The sequence below is a fragment of the Canis lupus genome, chromosome 9 (assembly GCF_011100685.1).
Source record: "Canis lupus familiaris isolate Mischka breed German Shepherd chromosome 9, alternate assembly UU_Cfam_GSD_1.0, whole genome shotgun sequence".
NCBI lineage: Eukaryota > Metazoa > Chordata > Mammalia > Carnivora > Canidae > Canis > Canis lupus.
In genome coordinates this window covers 31,046,502-31,072,201 of record NC_049230.1, presented here as the reverse complement: position 1 = coordinate 31,072,201, position 25,700 = coordinate 31,046,502, and the positions used below count along the sequence as shown (strand labels likewise).

The 25,700-nt window shown below is 42.2% G+C and overlaps 1 protein-coding gene across 2 annotated transcripts in view; it reads right to left on the bottom strand.

Moving 5' to 3' along the window:
* ANKFN1 (ankyrin repeat and fibronectin type III domain containing 1) overlaps nucleotides 1–17,781 on the bottom strand; it is a 293,015-nt gene extending 275,234 nt beyond the window's left edge. Inside the window, exon 1 of one of the 2 annotated variants that reach the window (XM_038547805.1) lies at nucleotides 17,607–17,781. In XM_038547805.1, coding sequence (XP_038403733.1) covers nucleotides 17,607–17,627 — 21 coding nt within the window. In that variant the 5' untranslated portion in view covers nucleotides 17,628–17,781. The remainder of the gene's footprint in view (nucleotides 1–17,606) is intronic. The other variant, XM_038547804.1, reaches the window with a different exon arrangement.
* Between the last annotated feature and the right edge of the window lie 7,919 nt (nucleotides 17,782–25,700).

Here is a 25,700-nt window from a genome sequence, read left to right as displayed (position 1 = left end):
CCGCCTCACACTTCAAAAAGAAATTAGGAACTGACAGAGGGTCCCACAACTCCTGACCTCTGTACTCTTCTTCTGCTCCTTTCTTTTAGTTCCAGAGGAGAGCACAGCTGGTCCCCCACATAGATTCTGGATGTCCTCCCTTTGCCTGTCTTCAGGAATCATTACTTTGTTTCCACTTTCTCTTGCATCTCCAGAACCCCCATCCCTTTCTCCTGGATAACATTCCCCATATTCAAAGAGGTTCTTTTATCACCCTATTAAGACAAAAAACAAAACAAGACACCTCCCTTGAGACCACTACTCTAGTAGAGTGGAAGGTCTACCTTTATTTTTCTTCATAGTAAAAATTCTAGAAACAGTTCTCTAAAGCCTGCTGTGTCCACTTATCCATTCACTCCTCAACTTCTGCAGATAGTCCTCCATCCCCTGAAAGCAGCAACTCTGGCTACTGTGGCAAGTAAGAGTCATTTCTACACAAACAGAAAAGCAGTCTGCAGTTAACCACTGGAGAATGATGGAAACTAGCACCAGGATGAGTTACAGTATGAGACATGTGAAGCGGATTAAGTCTGAATAAATTTTGAGAGTGTGGCAAAATGCAGGTATTGAAAGACTCAATACATAATGTAAGAAAAAGAGGAGTCCACGATCACTCCAGGGTTTCTAGGCAGCTCAAATGGAAGACGATGCTGCCTCTTACTAAGACGAGGCTGACGACAGACGGCACATGATTCTGTCCCTTCAGTACCATAAACTCTGTGAAGGTGGCTGCTGTTTCTCATATATTTACCACTATTTCCCAAACACCCAACCCAGTGGGCTCTTACTTATTTAATGAATAAGTCTGAATATACAATAGTATTAGTTTCAATTAGGATATTTTCAGCTGGAAGTAATGGAAAACCTTGTTTCCAATTAGCTTAAAAAAATAAACAGTTTATCACCTCACCTAACAGGGAGAGCAAGTTCTGGGCCTGACTGATTCATCCCTGCATCTTTCTGCTCTGTGGACCTCAGCCTCAGCCCCAGGTTGGTGTGTGGCAGTTTTCAGGGTCCCATCCAACCCAACCATAGGAGAAAGAGGCAGTTTCTCCCTCTCTCTCTGCCCCCCATCCCTCTGTCTCATGAGTGAGAAAACTTTCCCCACAAGCCATCCAGCACACTACCTCTCTTGTTTTTATACGGCAAATTGGGGCACAACCTCCTTCCCGAGCTAGTCAGAGAAAAGGAAGCACGTTTAAGTCACTCAGGCCCTCCTTGGAAGCTGGGGTTGGGCCTATCTGCCCCGGCACCTGGCTGTAATATGGTTAGGAGGAGACCTGAATCAAGTCTGGATTTTGTTGAAAAGGAAGAAGAGGGGAAATTGGCACCCGTATGACACCAGTGTTGTCATGCTAACAAAATGCCTTATAATAATAATGAAACATAGACTTAGGAGGAAGTTATGTGAATTCTGAAAGTGTTTGTTAAAAAAAAAAACAAAGGCAAGTGCTTTTATGTTTATGGATATTCTAGATATAACAATCATTCAAAAAAAAACAATCATTCAAAATGTTAAATGAGTCTTGTAATTATCACTCTATAACCACAAACCACATTTCCTATGAATTTAAGATAGCTTATGAAAAATAACTTCAAATTGCTTATTAAAGTGATTTAGTAAATATTTCTTGAGCACTATGTGCAAAGACTTGAGTTAGAAACAGAAAAGGAATACAAACATATATACAACTTGTCCCAGTTCATCAGGAGGAAAAGAGGAAAGGCGCCAACAGTTGCTGGAGACCTGGACCCACTTGGTGAGGTCATTACATTTAATTCTCCCAAGAGGCCTACATAGTAGTCATTATTATCCTCACCAGACATTTCTAATGGTCATCAGTGTCTGGTTCACTTCTCCTTCTGAGTTCATGAAAGGCTGTACTTCCAAGGCCCACTGAGGTTGACTCTGTGACTAGAAGTCACGTAGGTTACTTCTGTGCTGGGCATTAATTGCTGGTGTGAAAACTTCCCCTCTCCTCCACTGCTACAACACCTGGAGTTCCACATGTCCAGGCTGACACAGTCGTAAGATGCAGAAGCCAGCTTCCACCCCCAAGTCTCTGAATAACTAGCAGAAGCACAGCCTCCCATTTGTCTGCAATGAATGTGTAGCACGAGTGAGACACTTTTGTCAGGTACTACCATGGAGAGATTCTGGAGGTGTCAACTGAATCACAGTGCAGGATAGTTAGTCCTCACAGACAGTGTACCCTAATATAGAAAAATGAAGGTATAGAGGAGTTAGATAACTCAAAGTTATCCAAAGTAGAAAAACAGGGCTATGAGAAAACAGGCTTAGTTGGTTCCGAAGCTTATACTGCTCTACCCACACCATGCCAGCTTCTAAATTATGTATAGTTCTTGTCACAAAATTGGCACTCAATATGTTTTCATTATTGTTAATGATAGCTTGTATGTTTTTATATGTGTTTAATATTTGAACCAATGTTTTGAAACATATATATGTGTGTGTGTGTATATATATATGCATATATATACATATATATATATATTTCTTTTTTTTTTCTCATTTAACCCTTACACTAAGCTCATCAGGTAGGTCTTAGTAAATTTCTGTCTCTTCCTCCTGCTAAGCAAATAATTATTGATTTTGTAGGATGACCTAGCAATCTGTTAGTTGCTGGATGTCCAGTAGATGCTATCCAAGAATCAGATTCAATGACTTGTGTGTGGACTTGCAACTAATAGAAAGAACTAGAATTTAAACACAGCTTATCTAGGAGCACCTGGGTGGCTCAGTGGTTGAGCATCTGCCTTCGGTTCAAGTCGTGATACTGGAGTCCTGGGATCGAGTCCCACATCAGGTTCCCTACAGGGAGCCTGCTTCTCTCTCTGCCTATCTGCCTATGTCTCTGCCTCTCTCTCTGTGTCTCTTATGAATAAATAAATAAAAATAAACACAGCTTATCTTAAAATATGAGTTTATTTCTAGTAGAGGGCCAAGAAAGCTACATAAGTATCATTAAATATGGTACTCAAGAAGGCCAGTGAGGTGGTATAGTGTTCTCATGATCAAGTGAAAACCTACTGTGGGGACTCAGGTATGGAGGGCATGATCACTCCCAGCTGGGGTTACTAACAAAGTTTTCATGAGGCTCACCTGAGCTTTGTAGAATGGGTAAGATTCTGACTAAGGACTGTGACTTGAAATCAAGGGCTTTCCAGTGACCTAAATGCTGCAAACACATTCAGAGGAAATGTTCAGAGTGCTGTTGGTCATGGTGTAGGCTCTGCATTTTGGCAGTGGATGGATGAGATCAAAAGAAGGGGGTAGGACTGTGGAAAGTTAGCACAGGAAGCAACCTCAGAGATCAAAGCCTTCAGGGAGGTCAAAGGGTTCTGATCTTAAGAGTTAACTCTGGTCTGCTAAGTGTGACTACATGGATGATTCTGAAGCTCCCTGGGGCTCAGTGGGAAAAAGCCAAGGACTGAGGAACATGAATTCCAAGGGCACTATAGGAAAGGAATGGTTCCTGAGTGCCACTCATAAAGCATCTCGGTTCTTGTCCAATCACTTGATTTCATCATCAAAGGAAATATGATCTAAGAGGGAAAGCCCTTCCAACGTCACAAGACTCCACTGTGGCACAGCTGGGACTGAAACAAAGACCACCTGATTTCTTCCCTTGTGCTTTTTTCTTCTCCACACTAGGCATCAGATTCTGGAAGACCTTAATGCATTTAACTATTATGTAGGTGAAAGGGAGGCTCTGCATGTTTTTCAGCAGGTAGATTGCACTGAAATGAGAGTGAGAGTGTACTATGCAGAGGCATATGTGGAAGGCAGTGGCAGGGAAAGGGTTAGGTGAGTTCCAGGGTGGAATAAGGAGTCCTGTAAACACACCTGAATTAGGGCAATGGAAAGGAAAAAGGATGGAGGAGTGTGATTATAACAGAGGAGAAAGAATTCTCGTTGGTATTAACAATGCTGACAATGCTGTTCATAAACAGGATCAGGTCACTGTTCTAGAAAGTGATGTTGAAAAGGACATTTCCCCCGAGAAAGCCCAGACTAATCCCATGTTTAAACAATCCTTGGATGTTGTATTCCAGGCTGAAGTGAGCTGTTTCTCTGAGTGCCAAATACCCATATGAAATTAAAAAAATGAGTCCAACATCTGAATGTTTGGGCTATATGACGCCAAGCGTCCCACACAGCTGATTCAGAGGCAACAGGAGGGCATGTGGTGCTGACTGCTGGCACGGGCATTTTATAGATTCCACTAGGACTCTGAAAAGTTTGGGTATGTAGAACACATTATCCAGACAGCACTCATTTGTATTTTCTTGGCAGATCTACTTCACTTGACAAGGAGATGAGACATAGGGAATACCCGATCTCATGCCAATAAACTCCTGCTTAGTGAGAGTGGTCTATATAATATTGGCCTATATACTACAAGACAATAGTCTAGAAGATACAAATTACAACGGCATGGAATGCTCACTCTCTGGGTAATTTTGAAATATTTTCTAAAAAATAGGGCAGCCCCGGTGGCGCAGCAGTTTGGTGCCGCTTGCAGCCCGGGGTGTGATCCTGGAGATCCGGGATCGAGTCCCATGTTGGGTTCCCTGCGTGGAGCCTGCTTCTCCCTCTGCCTGTGTCTCTGCCTCTCTTTCTCTCTCTGTGTGTGTCTCAATAAATAAGTAAAATCTTAAAAAAATATATTTGTAACTGTTAAGCTCTGTGATGGAACAGAAAGAAACAGATCCCATCCGACTTGGAGGAAAATCTGTATTTGCATTTATTCATCTTTAAAATGCTTAACAAGGTGACAGGAACACAGTAGGTACTTAAGCAATATAAATTTTCATTCCATTCCATTGACAGAGAATTTAAACTTCATAAGACAATTCAAGTGAACCCCATTTCATTTGATGAAAATCAAGTTAGGTGGGCCTTGAAACACGAACAGACTTTGCCCAGTGCCACCCAACTAGCAAATGCCGAGGACCAGGCTTGAGTCTATGCCTTTTGGCTCGAAATCCAGTGTACTTTTCACTACAGCATAATAATGAACATATTATGTATATTACCATTTCTTCTTAGCAGGCTATAATTTTGGCAGTCCATACTGGGTTTTATTTTCCACTGTGGCTTGTGCAATAGTTACCACCACTGAGTATTTTTAACTGACAGAACAGATTTCTATTGAGAAACAAATTTATGCATTATCCTGAGAAATGGGCTGAACTCTGTAACATAATGCCCCAAGAATAATGTGGGGATCACAGGCTATTTTCAACTTGGAATCTGAGGGACACTAGTTCATATTATTATTATTATTTTTTAAATTTTTTATTTATTTATTGAGACACAGAGAGAGAGAAAGAGGCAGAGACACAGGCAGAGAGAGAAGCAGGCTCCACGCAGGGAACCTGACGTGGGACTCGATCCTGGATCTCCACCCGGGCTGCAGGCAGCACCAAACCGCTGCACCACCGGGGCTGCCCCCCGAGTCCATATTAAAGGAAGTTTGGTATTACTTTCAAATAAAGATGCTTTCAGAAAGTCCAGATTGTTGATATTAAGAAAGTTGTCTCTCCAATTGTTCATTTATTTTTTCATTTTAATTAATTTGTTCATTTATTCATTCATTCATTTGTCTACCCATTAAGCATTTATTGAGCACCAGGGACAGTGCTAAGGGATGGAGATTAAGAAGTCTACACAGTCCCCACCTCATGAAGCTTGCAATTTGGGTAGAAACAGACACAATAACAATGTGTTACATGATACAGGATGAGAACAGATAAGTATATGGAGAATGTGCTATGAGATGTTGAGGAGGGACATCTGACTGAGATGAAGAAGCAGGGAAGTGGGGAGGGAAGGATTCCCAGAGGATCTACTGTTTGGGCTGGGATGTAAAAGGCCTTCAGAAGTTATCAGGATTAGAAGTGCATGAGACATGATGGAGGTCTTTGCCAGCAGAAGGGTGGGAAAGCATGGTAAACGGAATGTGTACCCATAACTAAGGAGAATAAAATGATGTGTGTGTGGGACAAATTATGAGGCCTCAGAGTTCAAATGTTTACTGTTTAATATACACGGGGGTACTTTTTATACCAAAGTCATCCCAGCTACTGCTGGTGAATTACACCCAAATTCTGTGATTATGGGTATAAACACCAATACACATACGTTCCACAAAATATATCCCATTATGCCAATATGCTGAAGGACAATAATAAACAGAGCTGTTTTAAGTTTCTAGATGATCTCTTCCTCAGAGATGGAGTTGGAACTTTCAATTACATAGCTTATTTGGCTTGCCATCTAAATCCAGTGAACTACTATTCACAGACCCTAGAAGTGAAGGAGGAGGAAGGTAGACACTATCTGGCAAAGTTCACTGGACAAAGTCCTATTGAGGTCCAAGTCCTGATGGCACTCAGATGCCACCTCACCCCTACACAGACATAAATAATACAAACCACCTCTAAACTTTTAGTTCCATCTCTCAGTTCCTGGATTAATGGAGTACATCTTTCCAAGGAAATATGGGTATGGAGGATGAGGGGTCTAGAAAAAGTAGACATTGGTCATGGGAGAAGACCACAAATGCGGGTGTTGAGAAAATATGAATCACAGGACCATAAACTCTGAGAGCTGGGAGTTTTAGGAAGCAAGTTAAATAGCCCAGGATCCAGCCAGGGCTTTCTGCATCGCTACATGAATATTGTTTACTTGATGTATTGCTCCAGGCTGGACAGAGTCAAGTCTGAACAGTGGCCAGAGTCGAAGAGAAAATCTGTATGTGTAGTGGAGGTAATATGAGTCATTTCTGCTTGGCTCTGCTCTCAGAAAAATCTCTGAAAATTTTTATAGGCAAAATTGGCATCTCAGATATAAAGTGGTTACCAGTTCTTGTTTTCAAGATTCAAAAGTGTCTTTATTTCAATTTTAATTTTTTCAAGGTCAGAAAGCTAAGCTTTATTATTACTACTTTTAATTCTTTCCCACATAAATAATTCTTCAATTCTTTCCCAATACCCCCCTCCCCCATTATAGTAGTGCTCAATAGCAACTCTGTAGTTGAGGATCAAATATGTTTTTAAAAGAAAAATAATGGATGGGATAAAACTATTTATCTCTGTTCTAATTAGCTCAGTCAGAAAATCCAGAACATCAAAGATCTTTGTAGACTTTGCTAAACCATTACTCCATTTTCACTAAAAATTGCTACAGACAACACAATGGGTGTTTGTCCACAGACATATCCATTCATTTAATTCAATAAATTAGTGTGTTTAATAGCATGCAGTTATGGGCTGAATTAGTCACCCCATCCCCACTCCACCAAATTCAAGTGATAAAGTCTTAACTCCCTAACCCCCGTACTTTAGAATGTAATTGGATTTGGAGATAGGGTCTTTAAAGAGGTAATTAAAATGAAGTCACTAGGGCGGGCCCTAATCCAATAGGACTGGTATCCTTATAAGAAGAGGAAATTTGGATATAGACATGTACAGAGGGAAGACAATGTGAAGACATTGGGGAAGATGACTATCTAGAAGCCAAGGAGACAGACCTGGAACAGCAGCTTCCCCCATGGCCTTCAGAAGGAACCAACCCTGCCTACATCTTGGACTTCCAGCTTCCAGAACTGAGAGACAATAAATTTCTGTTTGTTGATGCCAGCCAGTCTATGGTGCTCCATTATAGCAGCCCTAGGAAACTTAATTCAACATGCATATTTATTCTATCTAGATATTAGTAAGTTTATATTATGAACGTTTATTTTTTGCCATCTGTTCCTTTTTAATTTGGCTGCAGCACTCTTTTAGGAGAATCACCTCTCCTCATTTTATGCATTTTTGATGGGAGTATAAATAAGACATTTGGGGATAGGGTAGACATGTGACCCACGTTAGGCCAATAAGACTCTCCTGGGACGTTGACTCTTACAAGAAATCAGGATGAAAATAATGACAGGGGCTTATTCGTGGCGCTGCCAACAGCCTGCTAAATAGTGTCGGCTCCACAAATCATGTTGTTGCCAGCATCCTGGTTTTCCTATAAGCATGGCTATACGGCAGTCTCATGGATTCTAAGAGCTGCTCCAAATGTTCTAATAACTTGTTTTATCCTAGATTACAAAGACATATTTTTCATAGCTTACAAGCAATTATTTTAGTTTGTGCCATTTTTTTTATTGAAATCTAATTTACTTAAAACCCTTTCCACACGTGGTTCTCTTTTATTCTCCTATGTAGGTTTCATGCATTCATTCATCATCTCATAAATGGTTTGCCAAGCACATATTATGTGGCAGATATTGCCTTAGGTGTTTTCATCAAACTGGGAGCTAGAAAATATTCTGTATGATGTGGGGTATCATCAAATATTTAGAAGTTAGATATTTTACATATTTTGAAACTGCACTTATGCGGAGCCTGTATACATTTTTATCAACAGCTTAAATTGCAGAGGTGGAAAACCCCATCTAAGCTTAGGGGATCTCAGATGCAATGAAACGCCGGGACACCTGCACCCCGATGTTTATAGCAGCAATGTCCACAATAGCCAAACTGTGGAAGGATCCTCGGTGTCCATCGAAAGATGAATGGATAAAGAAGATGTGGTTTATGTATACAATGGAATATTACTCAGCCATTAGAAACGACAAATACCCACCATTTGCTTCAGCGTGGATGGAACTGGAGGGTATTATGCTGAGTGAAGCAAGTCAATCGGAGAAGGACATTGTATGTTCTCATTAATTTGGGGAATATAAATAATAGTGAAAGGGAATATAGGGGAAGGGAGAAGAAATGTGTGGGAAATATCAGAAAGGGAGACAGAACATAAAGACTCCTAACTCTGGGAAACGAACTGGGGGTGGTGGAAGGGGAGGAGAGTGGGGGGTGGGGGAGAATGGGTGACGGGCACTGAGGGGGTCACTTGACGGGATGAGCACTGGGTGTTATTCTGTATGTTGGTAAATTGAACACCAATAAAAAATAAATTTATTAAAAAAAATAAAAAAATAAACTTAGGGAATCTTATATCAGAAAGAGGTTAGCACCTACTGTATACAAAGATCCATATCAAGTAATACAGGGTGGGGTATAAAAGAAAGGGTAAAGGTTGTCCACCCTAAAGGCACTTACTGGGGCCTCCTCAGATACATTTATCATTAACAAATAGGAACAAGTTCTATATTAAACACCAAACCTTATGAAAAAATGAAAAAAGTCAATCTGAATCCTCTGATAACACTACCATGGGAGAATTTGTTGGGTTTACATCATGTTACATATTTTAATGTCTGATTTCATTTAATATTCATAGCAAACCTGTGAGGTAGGTACTATTATCATCCCATTTCACAGAGACAGAAACAGAATAAATGCTTGAAGCCTCCTTGCATCATTTGTAATTTTTTAAATTGCACACAAATCTCTAATTCTAGAGGCCAAAGGAATCCTTTTTTTTTTTTTTTTTTTTTTTTTTATTCATGAGACACACACAGAGAGAGAAAGGCAGAGACATAGGCAGAGGGAGAAGCAAGCTCCATGCAGGAAATCTGATGTAGGACTTGATCCTGCTTGATCCTGATCCGGGACTCCGGGATCACGCCCTGCCTGAGCCAAAAGCAGACGTTCAACCACTGAGCCACCCAGACATCCCCCTTTTTCCTCTTAAAATAGTTAACAAAACAGAACAATTTACCACCCCAACATTCAAGGAGCTGGAGTTAGAACCTGTACAACCTTGCCACTGTCTCCTGTTCTCTCCTGGATTCAGAACTTTGTTTTATTTAATAATTCCATCCTCACATCCAGGCCATCACAACTATTTCAGGTCTAAACCCTGGGGATATGAGCTTTGCCCCAAGTTCATTTCTAAGCTTGGAGGTGTAAGCTATAGTAGCAGACTACCAAGACTAGAATTTCAAAATATATCAGCATGCATCTTCTATGGAATTCACTGCGATGGGATTTTATATTTATCATTACTTGGCTCCTAGACTCATTTAACAGAGGCCAATTGGCAGCTCCCATCACTTGTAAAAGTTTCCAGAAGACAAAACATGAAAGCTCAAGTCTATTTTTTCCTGGGATTCTTTATCTTATATGAGCATCAGTAATCAAAGTGGCATTTACTAGCTTGGCAAATGAATAAATCTTTACTTTCCCACAAGCTCAGTTGTAGGCATTAGGCTCTCCTAAAGTTTCCATAGCAGTTAGTCAGTTGAGTGTGTAAAGAAAGAGAGAGAGAGAGAGCGCTCAAGAAAGAGCGAGAGAGAAAGAAAAAAAAAAGAAAGAGGAAGAAGAGAAAAGAGGGAGAGAGGAAGAGAAAGAGGAAGGGAAGGAATGGAAAGGAAAGGAAAGGAAAGGAAAGGAAAGGAAAGGAAAGGAAAGGAAAGGAAAGGAAAGGAAAGGAAAGGAAAGGAAAGGAAAAGAAAAGAGAAAAGAAAAGATAAGAGAAAAGAAAAGAGAAAAGAAAAGAAAAGAAAAAAGAAAAGAAAAAAGAAATAAAATGAAACCTATAAGGACAAAAATCATATAACAAGGACCACACTGATCCTACATCAGTTTTCTAGTGACTTGCAGAGTTTATAATTTTTATCATTTACCTTTCTCTCCACTACACCAATTCCTAAGGGAGGGTTCATTTTTTATTCATTCTGAAAGTTTACCATCAATCATCCTCTTAAAGAGCTTGCCAGAAACTTGGACAGAGCCTCATAATAAAATTGCAGAGACAGAGGACTAATTGATTTCTATAAATAATGTTTAGCTGTAAAGATATGAAAGGTGGTTAGAACCACATGTATTAATCTCCCTTTTGCTCCATCTGTGTCTGCAAAAGCAGACTGTACCTTGACAAAGTACCCTGACTATTTTGCCCTGCAAACACACAGCAGGAGATTAACACCAGATGGCCTACCCCTCCCATTTCCTTGCCCTGCCCTCCGCCCCGCCCCCACCTCCGCTGGCCAAGTCCTCTAATTACTCCTCCCCTCTGGTCCCCACTTGATATCCCATAATTTAAAAATTCTCTTTCCATTAACATCCCCGCACTGACAACTTGCAGAGTTGACAATCCCCCATTTCTCTCCGCCCTTCCACCTTTCTGTACAATAAACACAAATACAACCCAAACCTCAAACACAAAAGCTTTTCATCAGATTGCAAAACCGACAATGTTCAAGAAAAACTGTAACTACCAGTGCTAAAGAATTATTAATGTGTGTGTCTTGGAAAGAGGAGGATTAGAGAGAACTCAGGCCGGAGGACACTCTCACGCACTACTAGCTTTAATCACATGGCACTGAAACACTCAGCAGTTACTACTTGTCAACATCATATAAAACGGGAACACAATTAAATCTGGGGAAATAAATGCTGGCTGGACAAAGATAACGCTATAAATCTCGTGTTGCTGGAGAAAGGCTGAAAACTCACAGAAGCACCATCCGCTCAGGCCAACGGTGATGCACTGAAATAAAAAATGAACTAAAGACAGGGCAGGGCTGTGTGATAGATGCCCAGTTCCAAATTATGGACATTAGGTGGTTACACTGCACAGGCTGATTCATAAGGGCACCATCTTAACTGGTTCAGTCAATCAGATGGGTCCAGTCCCAACTAAACACAACACAAAATGTCATACTTAGCATTGAATATCATTCTTCTGGCTACAGATTAAATACAAAATGAATGATTACTTTCACTTGGGAGACAGGAAAATTGTCACACTAGATAGAATTCAATGAAACTGGCCCATTTTTTCTTCTTTTCTTTTCTTTTTTCTTTTTCTTTTTTTTTTCCTGGCCTGGACTGCTCCTAGATGATGGTAGATAGATATTTTCCATAAATAAGAGTGCTAGGGAGTCTTTTCAGTGGGGTAACACAAATGACTAAATTGGTTCAAACAAAGTGATTCCACGTCGATCTAATTCTGATAGCATTACATATTCTTGGTGATTATCATACTTGAAATATGGTCATAATTTTAAAAGCTTTCACAGATACTTTCCTTTTTCAGTAGCTTTTTATGTGAAGCAGATCAAACTTTCTCAAAGCTTTTATTTTAGGGGGAAAATGCATGCTGTGTTTCGTAATTTTAAGTCTCAGTAAAGCTAACCACGCTTGTAAAAAATCATTTATTTTTAGCGTGGGCTCCTTCTGTAGCATTCACTTCCTTTCTACATACCGTTTAGTTGTCTGTCTTCACCCCCCTTGAATTGGCCTGCTCATGTCATTTCGGCAGTTTCTCATTTTGATGGCAAGCCCCAAGAACGTAGGGGCTGTTCCAGTCTCACCTGCTTCGCAGGGAGCCCCCGGGGGCTTCGGGAAGGCTACCAGCTCTGCTAACAGCCTACAGGGTTCTGGATTTGCTGGACTTTGTGTTATACAGCCACCAGCCACTTTTCCAAAGTTTGTGTTACACAAGTTCCCTTTTACCAAAGATCTACATTAGTACCTGTTTCACTAACTAAGGAAATCCAAAAAGGAATTTTGCCTTTACCAAAAAAATGCTGAAAAGCAAAAATAGCACTTAGCATTTGTTTTGCTGCAAGCCATCCTGGAGGCTGCACACACCCTGGGGCAGCCGGGGAGCAGCACTGCCCAGTTCCCCAGTTCCTTCCCTGAGAACTACACTCAGCATCGCAACATCAAGTGCCATAGCTTTGAACTGTGTCTGTGAGCATCTGTGCTTTACTCCCATTTGTTTGGTTGTAATCTGTTAGCAAGATGTGCCCCAAGGTATCAGAAAAGCTTAAGAAAAATTATTTGGGGGGCCTGGGAATGTGCAAAAATTTTCCCCTATAAGTGAATTGTATTTGCTTCTTTGGTTTATGCCACTTAGGCTCACAAAAGATTGTGTGGGAATGCTGTGCTTTCTGATAGCTGGGGAAATCTGAGGTGTTGTTAACCATTTCTACGATGACCCTAACCTCATGTAAGCACCAGGGTGGAAGAAGACCCAGGAAGGGAATAGTTGATTGAACCCAACAAAGTTTTCTTTCTTCCTCTTCTTTTTAAAAGGTCTTGGATGGGGAGGGCCCATGCTGGAACTGAGCCATCATGCCACTTGATCTCTCATAACTATTGACCTGCTTCTAGGATTTAGGTAAGAATGCCCTTGAGGTGTATGTGAGGGGAGTTGCTCGGTCAGTGAATTAGTGAGGATGTCAAGGCACTGCATGGCTGGTCTAAGTCCTGAGTCCATGATGTTCAAACGACTGACGCATTTTGAGCAAGCAAAAAAATGAGCACATCTGCTCATTGGATCAGTGGAAGGAGCCTACTGAGTTCTGAAACACCATGCCCGATGGGTCTGGTGAATTATTTAGCATTCCAAAAAGCTGGGGTGTTCTCCATGTAGGCTGGTTGGAAAGTTTAAAGTGCCAAGAAATACATGGTACTGTATTTATATTACCTGAAGTTGAAGAACTGTGTAACTCAGTTTCCACTGCTTACGGCAACAGCTGAAGTCTGAAACCAGGAGTCAAGAGGAATCCCTAAGGATGAAGGTCAAACTTGGATTCCACACATCTAACCAAGTGAAGCCATCAATGCTTTCTGACCAATAGGTCCACACCTATAAATGTACCCTCAAACAGAGGGTACCTACCTTGGAGTGAGTAAATAATCACGTGTTGGGATTGAATGCAGAGTCATAGCAGAAAGGTCTACCTAACTAAGTGCATCAGTGGAAACATGGAGGCCAAAGAGAATGAAGCCAATCTATGGCTTTCCTGAGGGCCAGGCAAGGAATGAGTCCCTGACAAGACAACATAGTCCCTACATAGTCCTAAAGTCTTGAGAAGAAAAGAGGACTCTCCACGTAGGCCCATAAGATTCTGAGCTGTGGTATCTGAGAATAAGCAAGCACAGCTTTCAATGCTAGTGATGGTCATCTGTGGTATAAGGGGATGTGCCCTGAGGTCCACAAATACGTCTCCCAGACAGGCCCAGATCTGTGTACATTGATGCTGAGGTGGTCAAATAAATCTGCTGCATCAGCCTATTTCCTGAGCCTTCAAGCTTCCTCTTACCTCTGGTATAGAGAGCGGCCTTTTTGGTCTGAAATTGCTAAGAGCAAGGATTTAGTGTGCCTTATCTCCTCACCCATGCCCCTTTGGCCAGAGTCCTCATCCTTTCCCTTTGCCACCCTCCCTAGGTGACCAGTGCTCCTTTTCCGGCTCCTAGGGGCCCAACATCACTTGCTGTGTACTCCACCAGGACCACGCCTTCCCCAAGAAAATCTCTCAGTCATGCTGTTTTGAAGACCTGGAGAAGGTGTTCCCTTTCTAGTTGATAATACATAAGCTACTACAATAAAGCCATTTCAATTAAGGGAACAGAATAGTGTAGAATGGGAATGGACAAACTTTATAAAGAGCCAGTAAGTAAATATTTTAGCCTTTGTAGACCATGTGGGCTTTGCTGCAACTACTTATGTCTGCTGTCCTGGTGCTAAAACAGCCATAGTCAGTACATAAAGGAATGAGTATGGCTGTGTTCCAATTAAATGTTCTTTATAAAAATGGGACGAGTTGGATCCAGCCTATGGGACCTTAGTTTGATGAACCCTGGCATAGAAGAAAGAATACTACATGGGAATAAAGACCTGGCCCTGTCACAGCCCTGACCTTACCCAGCTGCATGACTTTAGGCAGGTCACTTCCTTTCTCACCTCTCATTCCTCCCAAAGGAAGCATGGAGTAGAGAGGGTAACTTGTGAGACTGGCCATGAACCTGACATCTTCAGTTGTCCTGCTCATCCATGGAGTTGTTGACAGCTAACAAAGCAAAGGTTACAGTAATGGCTCTCATTTTGAGCATCTGCTATGAGATAACAAATACAGACTCTCCTTTCATCGTCTCAGCTCATCAAAGTAAGTAATATGATCCCTCTTTAATAGATGAAGAAACAGAAACCAGGGATGTTAAACAACTTGGCCAAATGGCAGGGCGACTAAGTTACAACAAGGTCAGGATTCAAATCCAGGTCCATCCAGCTACACCCAAATTTCTGATCCATCATGTGGCCTCCTATGTAGGCTGTTTAGTTTTCAATCCCTTCACTCTAACCATTTTTTCAGATACTGTCTCTGATATACTATGCTCACCACAATTGCTGGAGTGATCAGATATTGTCACTTCCATGTGAAAATCTGCCCAGTGGCTTACCATTGCACTTTGGATAGAATAAAACCATTCCAATTAAGTGGGCAGAATGGCGAAGATCCCAAATCCTTTTGACGGCTTTTGGGGCACCTATAGTCTCTGTGATCTCACTCTACCCCTCTGATGTCTCTTCTCTGCTTCACTTCCTCTGTTCTAGTCCCAGACACTTTGCTTTGCCTTACACATGTTGAACAGACTCCCACATCAAGATTTTCACCATTAAATGTCACCTCAAAGAGAACTTTCTTGACCACTCTACCCCTACAAATACCACCCATCACTCTGTCTCCAGACATTGTTTTTGGTTTTTTTGTGGCACCGAGGCAATAATCACATGAATCTTTTTTCTTATTATTCTCTCTTGTTCATTGATAAATGGTGTCTAGTCTCATAGGCTTTCAATGACTATCTGTTGATTGTTGAATAAATGAGAGAATATATTGGAATGAGGAAAAAGAATGTGACTGGTTCAGGACTAGTTGATCACTAACTGGAGGCAATGATTCAAACCTATCAGCCATGTGAAAACTTGTCCCCTAGGTCCCCTGTAGGAAGGATGGGTTGCTTGCCTTTACCAGAAAAAAATCAGGGTACTACTTCAACTCATCTTTGGAAAGTATCTAATGCAAGAGACGTGCTGCAAAACTGGGAAAGATTAGTCTCATAACTGAATGTCAGAGATTATCTAGGGCCCAGAGTTTTCTGGCCACCAACCTCTGAGCCACTTGTTGCTCTACCTCCTCCACTGTCTTAACCATTCTTTTCTGCAGGAGCTATCCCTGACCAGAATTGCCCTCTCTGACAAATCCTCTTCTCCACAGGCAGGAGGGCAGTTGGAAAACTTCAGCTAATTACTTTTGGTGGAAAAACACTATTCTTACCCAAACACCATCACTTGATGGATGGAGAAACCAAGAGTTAGAGAACTGAAATAGCTTGACCACGGTCCTACTGCTTATTAATGTCACATGCGAGTCTATAGGCTGTGTTTCTTGATCAGGAGACTGGCTCTTGCTCCACACTCCATGCAAATGGTAGAAGTAAACAACCAACCAGATCCCAGGTTGCTCATTCAAGAATCCATTCAATGATTGAGCATCCAAAATGTGGCTGGTCTTATAATTGTTAGAATCTGGAGGGCAACAATGAAAACAGTAGAGTCCCTGTCTCAAAAGAGTTTACTGGAAGTTTGAACACAGAATGAAAGAAATAGGACTTGAATCCCTGTCACCAACCCATGTTGTTCCAGAAGACCTCTAATGCGTCTTGAAAACCTTCCAGATCTTCCTCAAACAGTTATGCTTAGGCCTCATATGATTTTTAAAAAGAGAGCAAGAGAGAGGGAGGGAGGCAGGGAGGGAGGGGGGGAAGGGAAAGACAGTGAGAGAGAAAAGGGACAGGAGGAAGGGAAAAGGAAAGGAAAGGAAGGTTGAATGGTGCTCTGCCTGCTTCCTTCGATCCCTCACTTAGGCATATCTCTGCTTCTCTCAAAGACCTTAAGCTGGGTGTGTGTGTGGGGGGGCTCACTCTCCAGAAGTTCTTTGAGCACAGTTCTCACCCACTATGAAGTCCTGGAGTACACGGAAGAGCTGAATTATTTCTCCCACTCAGTGTCTTCTACCCAGCCCTCAGCCCAGACTTCTACATTATTGTAGCAACTTTTGATAAGAGAGTGAAGAAACTTTTGCTTACTATTAACCCAGTCAATAACTGACATTCCCTCCTTCAATCAATGACACATTCGAGGTCTTCTGAAACAACATGGGTTGGTGACAGGGATTCAAGTATTCATACAACCTGCAAGATCAGTAGGGGGGACTTTAGAGCAGGGAGTCTTAACTGTGCCAATCCTCGGCCCAGCCGTTCAGGTTCAGAGATGACTTTCTATGAGAAAAATTCACCCTTGACTTTAGAACAAATCTTTCTTCTCCGTCACCCTAACAATAAAGTCCAAAGAGAATGAAAAGCAGGGGCGGGAGGGGTGGGGAGGGCGAGCCACAAGTGCACTGGCAGAAATAATGGGCAAGAGTTGACGTTGACATGGGAACGCACCATTCCTGATTGCCTTGTGTTTATGTAAATAAAAAGCCAAAGATAAAAGAGAAACCAGAGACCAAGGTACATACTTGCCTCTAGAAGCTTCCCTCCTCCCATCCTTCCCCATTCTCCCGCCTCCCAAAAGATAAAGAGATTATTACAGCCCCAAACTACTTGGGATCAAGACTTGCCAGCGTACAGAAATGAAACCAGCTTTCCCTCCGTCTGACCCAGGATGCTCCCCCGCCCGTCGAGTTCACTCACCCACTCTCCCCACATTTTCCTGCCTGTTGCATGCAAAGCAATTGTCTCCAAACGCCAATTACTGATATTCAAAATTGCTGTTTTCCTACCCTGGTTAGAGACGCCTCCATGAGAGACCCGGGGTGAGCTCTTGAGTTGAAAGAGAACCTGTGGGGTGGAGGGAAACCCCTTCTCGAACCTCCACACAGTTCCCGTTGCCAAGGGAACCCTCTTTGTCGGGGAGGCTAAGAATGGCTGCCTCTCCCACGGCCTGGCTCCAGGAGTGGCCAAATCGCTGCACAGGGTCAAGAGCAGAGGGAGGGGAAGTCCTGCACATACTTCTCACAAAGCACTTTCAAAGAATGAAAGAAATGGCGAAAATATGGTTTTAGGAGGCACCCGGTGGGAGGGAGTAAGTTTATCTATAGCTCTGTGATCACATTTGAGTTGGCTTTTGTACCCCTAAAAGAAGGATTCAAAATTGTATCAAAGAGGAGACAGGGTAGGTAGGACAGAGACAGGGAGACAGGGACGGGAAGGTTGCAAAGGGTATATCCCAGTCTACTTTGGCAGATGCCGAACATTGATCAGATACACAATTTATTCGTTAAAACGTTTAGCTGAAGCTTTGGGCTGGATTATTTTGGCTCCTGGGTTGGTCGGAGGCGCTATCTGCCCATTTTCTAGAAGCCTGATGGGGCCTGGCCTGGAGACAGTAGTGTCATTTTGATGGTGAAGCACATTCTTACTTGCCCTGCATTTTAGGGACCAGGGTTGGCTTTCCTTTTCAGAATACTCTTAGGAAAGATGCCAAAGGAGGAACATTTTGTACATGCTTATTTTGAAACCCATTTGTCAAAGGGAAGACTAGACTTAACAGTAGTTTGGAAAGTTTGGATCGACCTCAAATAGAAGTCCTAGTGCGTGGCACAGGGCAGGTGCTCAATAAAACATCAGCTGCCTGAATAGTCGTTGAAGGACAACTTTCCAGCACCTTGTCTTTCTAGCAAGGTAGGAGGATGAATTCTTACCACATGGAGCAGCCAAGGCTCAAGGATGTGGCTTACCTGAGGACCCACGAATGAATGGTAGTAGGGGAGAGACTCAGACTGAGGGCCCATTACCTCTGATCATGATGTGTAATTGCCTTTTTTTTTTTTAATAGAGAACTTGAAGGAATTCTCTATCCAAATGTTGCTGAATAACTTTAAGCAAAAAAGGCAAATGAATAAAGAAAAACAGAAACTGAATACCTCTGCATCTGATCTGAGCTGAACATGGGGTGAAGTTATTCACACTGAGCTACAATGAAGTACCAAGAAAAATTTATACACACACACACACACACACACACACGTGCACATACAACATATGCATATACATGTTTCCCTGCAAGATGGTCAGAGTCTTATATTACTCATTTTCTAAGTCTCAGCTCTGGCAACAGTTATTCTGGGAACTTTCCATCACTAACCCCAAGCTCAGCTTCCGTAGCACTTTTTAAAGATTCTCCTCATAATACTTACCATACTGATGTACTCATTGGTGCTGTGTATATGATCATAGGGACTTCCCCTACCAAAATATAATCTCTCTGAAGGAAAGCACCGTGCTTCATTCCTCCTCCTCCTTTTTTTTTTTTTTTTTTGCCTCTTAAATTCTAGTAATATGCCTATTGCATAGCAGGTGCATGACATATATACTCAAGAACTGAAGAGCAAGGAGTCCATTTGTGAATGTTTTATTGAGTGTCAACTACATTAGGCCCCAGGGAGGACTCAAAAGATGTTGATGGTATAGTATCTGCCTGTGAAATTTAAGATTTATGTAAAATGAAGGACGTGGTCCTTAAATATTACTTAAGCCGATTGCAGTAAGTATAGCTGAGAGTAATAGAAGTAATGCATTTATATAATGGATGAAAACCAGCTCTCTCGGTGGTTTTGTCTGTCAGGCTGTGGCTATAAAATCCCAGGAGCGCTTGGGCTGCAACAGGCCCAGTTAGGCTTTCAGAGTCCATGCTTCTTTCTTCTTGTCAATACCCTTGGCTTTTTCAGCCTGCCAGCTCAAAGAAACCCTGGGTAAAGCAGATGACCTAGTAGAAGGGCTGAAGATAGCTCCATCATGGCACTTTCTGTATTCTATGATGTTACTTCTCCTTTACAAAAAGATAAAAACCTACTACCAAAACCTACTACCAAAATACACAAGTTCCAATTCATGCATAGCCAGAAGAGAATAGCATTCTGGACCTTCTTATCGGGTGAGATATCTGGGAACCATATTTCCCTTTCATCTTCTCTAGGGGACACTGACACAAGGCATATTTTGCATAGCTAACAGCACTACATTATCAACCAGAGGAAGATTCCAGCCAAAGGGATCAGGGTCCTGTCCTCATTGCACCTTTATGATGGAAACAGCAGGTAGAAAGTGTTAGGTGCCAGATCTCTGCCAAAAAGACTAAATGCTTTCAGGTCATCTGAAGGTCACAGATGAAGACTGAGGTCCAGAGTTACATACTGAGTGAGGAGAGGTTGGACTTGACTCCATGCCTGGAAATACCCCCTCACATCTCTTCAAGTGGCCTCTGACCTCAGGGCCCCTCCTGCAGGCAGCATGCCTCCCACCCTGACCCTCCTTTTGGGTCATGTCACTCTTCAGCATAAGATGCTGCTGCATCTATCCACTGCCCTCTGACCAAGTCCAGTATCTCAAGCTTTCTGTCATCTGCCCTTCCCAGCTCTGCCTCAGAGACTCCACTCCCTCACCCAGTGTCTTACATCTTCTCTGAAATACTCAGGTCGTCTCCTTTCACCACATTATTTCTCTTGCATTTTAGTCTGCTGGAAATGTAATGCAACCAAAGGCAATGTCACAGATGGCACCCCCAAATCAACTTGCCAGACCTCTCTGCCTGTGCCAGGGAGCTGTGAGTAAGGTGCCATGGAAGGAGGGTTTTGGTGGAAGGATGCTCACTTGGAATTATGCTATGATTCACCAGGAGAAAGGAGCAGTGTCTTATACTCAGCACTCATCATGAGGTGCTGTGCATTTTGGGGAGAGAGTGGAGGAAGGAGATGGAGGGGGGAAGGAATTAGAATTCAGCCGTGCTTACCACTCAAGTGCATTCATAGTGTCTGCTCACCAACTAACTTCTGTTTGAACTAATACCATTATCTTACAGTATAATCTCAAAGTTAAATGCCTCCAGGGGCCAAGTAAGTGAGGTAAATGAGGGCAGTGGGCTTTGTGTCAGATAATAGGGAGTGGTGGAGATTGTGGTAAAACAGAGACCAAATGCTATATGTAAAGGGAGCAATAGTAACTCCAGCCACTTCCTAACGGGAAGGATTACAGCCCAGGATTGCCAGAGTTTTTCACTTCTTAAAGAAAAGCTGAAAATGGGAAAATATGTGAAATTTCCTAATTTAAAAATGTTGATTCAAAATGTTAACAAACACTGTGTAGGACAAACAAAATATATCTGGCTCGTGTGCTGCCACTTTGTGACCTTTGTTTGCCCTATATGGAACTTGCCAGAGTTAAGTACAGGCGTCAGGGATGGATAGTTATTGTCAATAATCCAGATCACAAAACTAATGTGAAAACATCCAGGAGGTAATAAGGTAGAGACATAAATGATTTCAACATGATACTTCATGAAGTAGAGGGTACTACCATGATTGGATATAAAATAGTGAGATAAAATCATGGAAAACCTACCTCTTTCTCAGGAGTTGTGGCTTTGTTTGAAGTGGCGATGGGATTAGTTAGCACTCCCATCCAACTCTGGGAGCTGGACAGCTCCAGAGGTGGTCCTCCCCAGTCTTCCCATGGCCCAGGAAGGCTAGGCTCACACATCGGTGGAAAAAGGGTGGGGGTGTATGTGTATCATTGTGGCAAACAGAATGCCATGCCAGGTGTAGACATATGCATGGCTCAATGCAAGTCCTTTTTCTCACTGGCCTTAAGCATCCTTTTTCCAGCTCTTAGCCAGCATAAACTCAAGGCATCACATCTGGGGAGAGTCTGGCAATGGGGAGATCCCCCTCTTTGGGAAGATCTTTCTTCACCTTTGAATACCTGTAGAGGCACTGGTATGACCATGTGGTCCAATTATTTACAATGGCTGCCCTGCTTCTTGTTCCTTCTGCTTAACCTTGAGGAGGAAACCACTCCTGCACTTCAAATCCTTTTACATCACCACCAGTCTTCTTTCTCAGGGCCATAATAACATGCCCCTCCTTCTCAAAAATTTGCCTTCTGTATCCATTTTAGCTCTTCCCTTCCCTTTGGTTATGATTCAAATCTCACCAATTATTTTTCTATAAAGTCTGCTGGTCCTGAGATACCATCTCCTATTTCTTTGGCCAGCAACCTTATCCAGGTGCTGCTCAACATTCCAAACTCCTGTTGCTATTCATGGCTTCTGAGGAAGGTTTTTCTTGCCTCCAACTCCCCTCACCTGCCCTAAGCATCATTTCCATCATGTCATCCCCTTCCCTATTATTTATTATCTTAAATTAAAATACACAAACATGACCTTAAAAGACTTTTCCCCCACTGCCTCCACGTAGAGCCTATCCAATTACCTTCAGGCAATGGAAAGAGCATGAATTTTGGAATCACACAGACCCAAGTTCACATTCTGGCTTTGCTCCCTGTGGGATCTGAACAAATTATGTAAACTCTCCTGCCTTCAGTTTCCTCATCTCAAAATCGGAATAAACAATACCTACCTTGCACAGTTGTGAGAATTATATAAGCTAACGTAGGCTATCTCTTGTATATGGAGTTAAAAAATGGTAGAGACCATTAGTATTATTCTCCACGAATAATAGAGGGAATTAGAGAGGGAAAGTAGGAGGGTATTTGCATCTGTCAGAAAGATGACAGATATGTTAAAAGAATGTGAATTGAACTAAATAAATAATGGAAATGCATACAGCTCTGTATAGTGCAGAAGACAATTAAAAAAAAAAAAAACTATCAAGAAGGAAAACGGAAAGCTAGTGCCACTAAGTCCCAGGAATTTTGTGCCCTGAACATCCTTGCTACATCTCCTACGTTCTCTAACACAAATATGTGGCTTCCGTCCAGGAAAGCCCCTGTGGGTCCCCTGGAAACAAATGGATTGTACCCAACCTTATGGATTCCACATGCGGTGTGCATGGCCTGTGGTCGCCACCTGCCTTCACAGTGCCATTAAGCACAGGGGATACCTGCAAGTCATTGGGGGTCAGACAAACCAGAATGTGAATCCTGACTCTGTCAAGGTCCTAGCTGTGGAACCGTGAGCAGAATACCTGATCTCTCCAAGCCTCAGTCCTTTACCCCTAAGATTAGGAGAACCATGCTGTCTGTGTTGGGAGCTAATGACATGAATAGCTCTTCCAAAGGTCCTCACCTATTTTAACTGTTTGAGATATAATTCTTCTTATTCTCTTGAATAGACCCAATGTTCACATCCTTTAAGAAATTCCCTTGATCAAGTCCTTCTGATGCTTACTGCTTTTGCTGTATCCTCTCAGCAAATGGAATCTTAAAATTTGTATAGTTACAAAGATGAGTTTTTGAGTGAGACAGACTTGTTTTTTAATTCTGGTTTTACTATTAGCTAGCTCTGTTACCAGGATAAGTCTCAGTTTCTTTTTCTGTTAAGACAGAAATAATTGTCCTTCCTTTAGAGGATCTTATAAAGATTTAATGAGACAATGTTCAGAAGAGGACCTAACCAAGAGAAGACATCCAAAAGAGGTTAGCTGTTCTTATTAAGGTGGAAACTACCAGAAGTGTAAACAAGCAGGATGGCATTTGGGTCCTATCTTGACCAAAATATATGATTTTGGTCCATTCATATAACCTCTCTGTTTCCATATATATAAAATGAAAGTCATACCATTTGCCTTATATCCCAGGAATTTCATAAAGATGAAATAATGTCACAGATCTGAAGATTCTTTGAAAAGTGAAAAACACAAGTTTTACACATCTGTTGGCTGAAAAGGTATTTGTTGTCAACCTTGTGTGTGTGTCTGTCTGGAAGCTCCTCAAAAGTAGGGAGGAATCTTCTACTTCTTTTGCACCCATTCCATGGTTTCTAATTTAATTCTGTTGCCTGCTCACTGTCCAGTTAGGGCTTGTTCCTCACCCATGCCTGCCTTGTAGACCATGCTCACATAAAACCACCTACCCCTTATGTGTCGGCAGCACTCCTGCCAAGGCAAAGATTCAGCTTCTAGGTCTGAAGGCCTGAGCTGCCCCAAGGAGAGAGGAAAGATTAAGCATCTGTAATAAATGTTCTCCAGGCAGGGAGGGAAAAATCACCTAACACCCTTGTGGCTTTTAGAAAAAAAAAAAAAGAGAGAGTAAGAAAGGAGAAGGAGGAAAAAGAAAACGCTGAGCTTTAAACAAGTGGCCGGGCTGTTTGTCATCTGTAAAATGAGGCGATGGAAAAGCACGGAAGGGCAGTGGTCACTGGGTCTGCTTCAGGGATTCGTGCCTCAGACGTCTGCTCCAATGCTCCCGGGCTGCCCATCTGCAATTTCTTTTTCTTTAACAAAAACAGAGAATTCTCACTGGGCTGAAGTTCCCACCTGGCTCAGGAGTTTTCAGACCTGGCCTAGGTGGTCTCTAAGTAAATATTTTCATCCTCACTCACCTCCTCCTGAGGAAAAAAAATCAACTCTTTGCTCAGCTAGAGAAGAAAGCACCCAAACCAAACAGCAGATTATTTGCACCATTGGAACCCTCATTCCAGGGACTCCCGGGAGGGCATGTGGTTTAATTCAGAGTGTCCGGGCTACTTGTCCATCTTCTAGATGAACCTGGTTGACATGGACCTGGAGAAAAAGCTGGGATGTGTGCCAGAGCACTTTAGTGCCTATACAGATTGGCTCGGGGACTCTCACCACCACCCAGTAATTCTAGAAATCCACCTGCAGGCAAAACATAAAGAAACAGTCTAACCTAAAGGGGAAACAATACTGCATCCTTGACTGGACATAAAGATTGAGACCCTTGTGATTTCTCCATAGCTAGCAGATTCAGTGGAGATATTCCTGCTTAGAGCTAATTTCAAGGGCTCTTTTCCTCTTGCATTCATTTGGTGTAAGCTCAGTAGTTTTTTATTTCCCCAGAAAACATTTTAGGTGTTCCTCTATTTGTGCCAGACACTGTGCCAGGCTGCAGGGTTCTAAAGATGCACAAAACACAACCTCTGCCCTCCAGCTCACAGCTCTTATAATGAAGATAAAAAACCCAGATATACAATTATTAAAATAATAGTTTCCTAGGGTTATTATAGCAAATTATCAGAAACGGGGTATTTAAAACAACAGAATTTTTTTCTCACGGTTCTGGAGGCCAGAAGTCTGAAAGGTAGGTGGCAATAAAGTTGGTTTCTTGCAGGGCTTTGAAGAAGCATCCATCCCTTGCCCTTCTCCTAGCTTCTGGTGGCCACTGGAAATGTGTGATGGTCCTCAGTTCGTAGCTGCAGAGCTCCATTCTCTGTCTGCATCTTCACATGGCCCTCCTGATGCATCTCTGTGTCATGTTTCCTCTCCTTTCTAAATCCACTGGATTTGGGGCCCACTCTAAAACCAGGATGACCTCATCCTGAGATCCTTCACTAAATTACATCTGCAAAGACCCTATTTCCAAATAAAGTCATGTTCATAAGTGCTGGGAGTTAGGACTTAACCATATATTTTGGGGGATGCACTTCAATTTGCTACAAAGATCCTATGTGATAAGTGCTATAAATATAGAGACAAGCATGGGCTATGACTACAACAGAAAGTATCATGGTCTAATGCAGCTGTAGGGGGCATCAGGGAGACTTTCTGGAGGAGGTGATTCCCAAGGGGAGTTTCAAGGATAGGTTGGAATCTACCTACCGGAAGACCTACTTGTGTGAAGCCTTGGAGGTTTCAAAGTGTCATGAAGGTGACCCTATGTTTGACATTTGAATGTCAGTGGGCTCCTCGAATCCCTTTGCTGCTTATCCCTCCTCTCCATCACTATCTATGTGACCCAATAAGGAAGATCAGCGTGCAGAGGTGCATTGGCTGTAATTTCAAATAGTACAGCCTCTAGACCACCATGCAGAGAGCTCCTCATTTTGGCCCCACAACCAAACAACACACAGAAAAACAACAGCCCAAAGCCACCTCTGCCTTAGCCTCTTTTGCTCTCCTTCT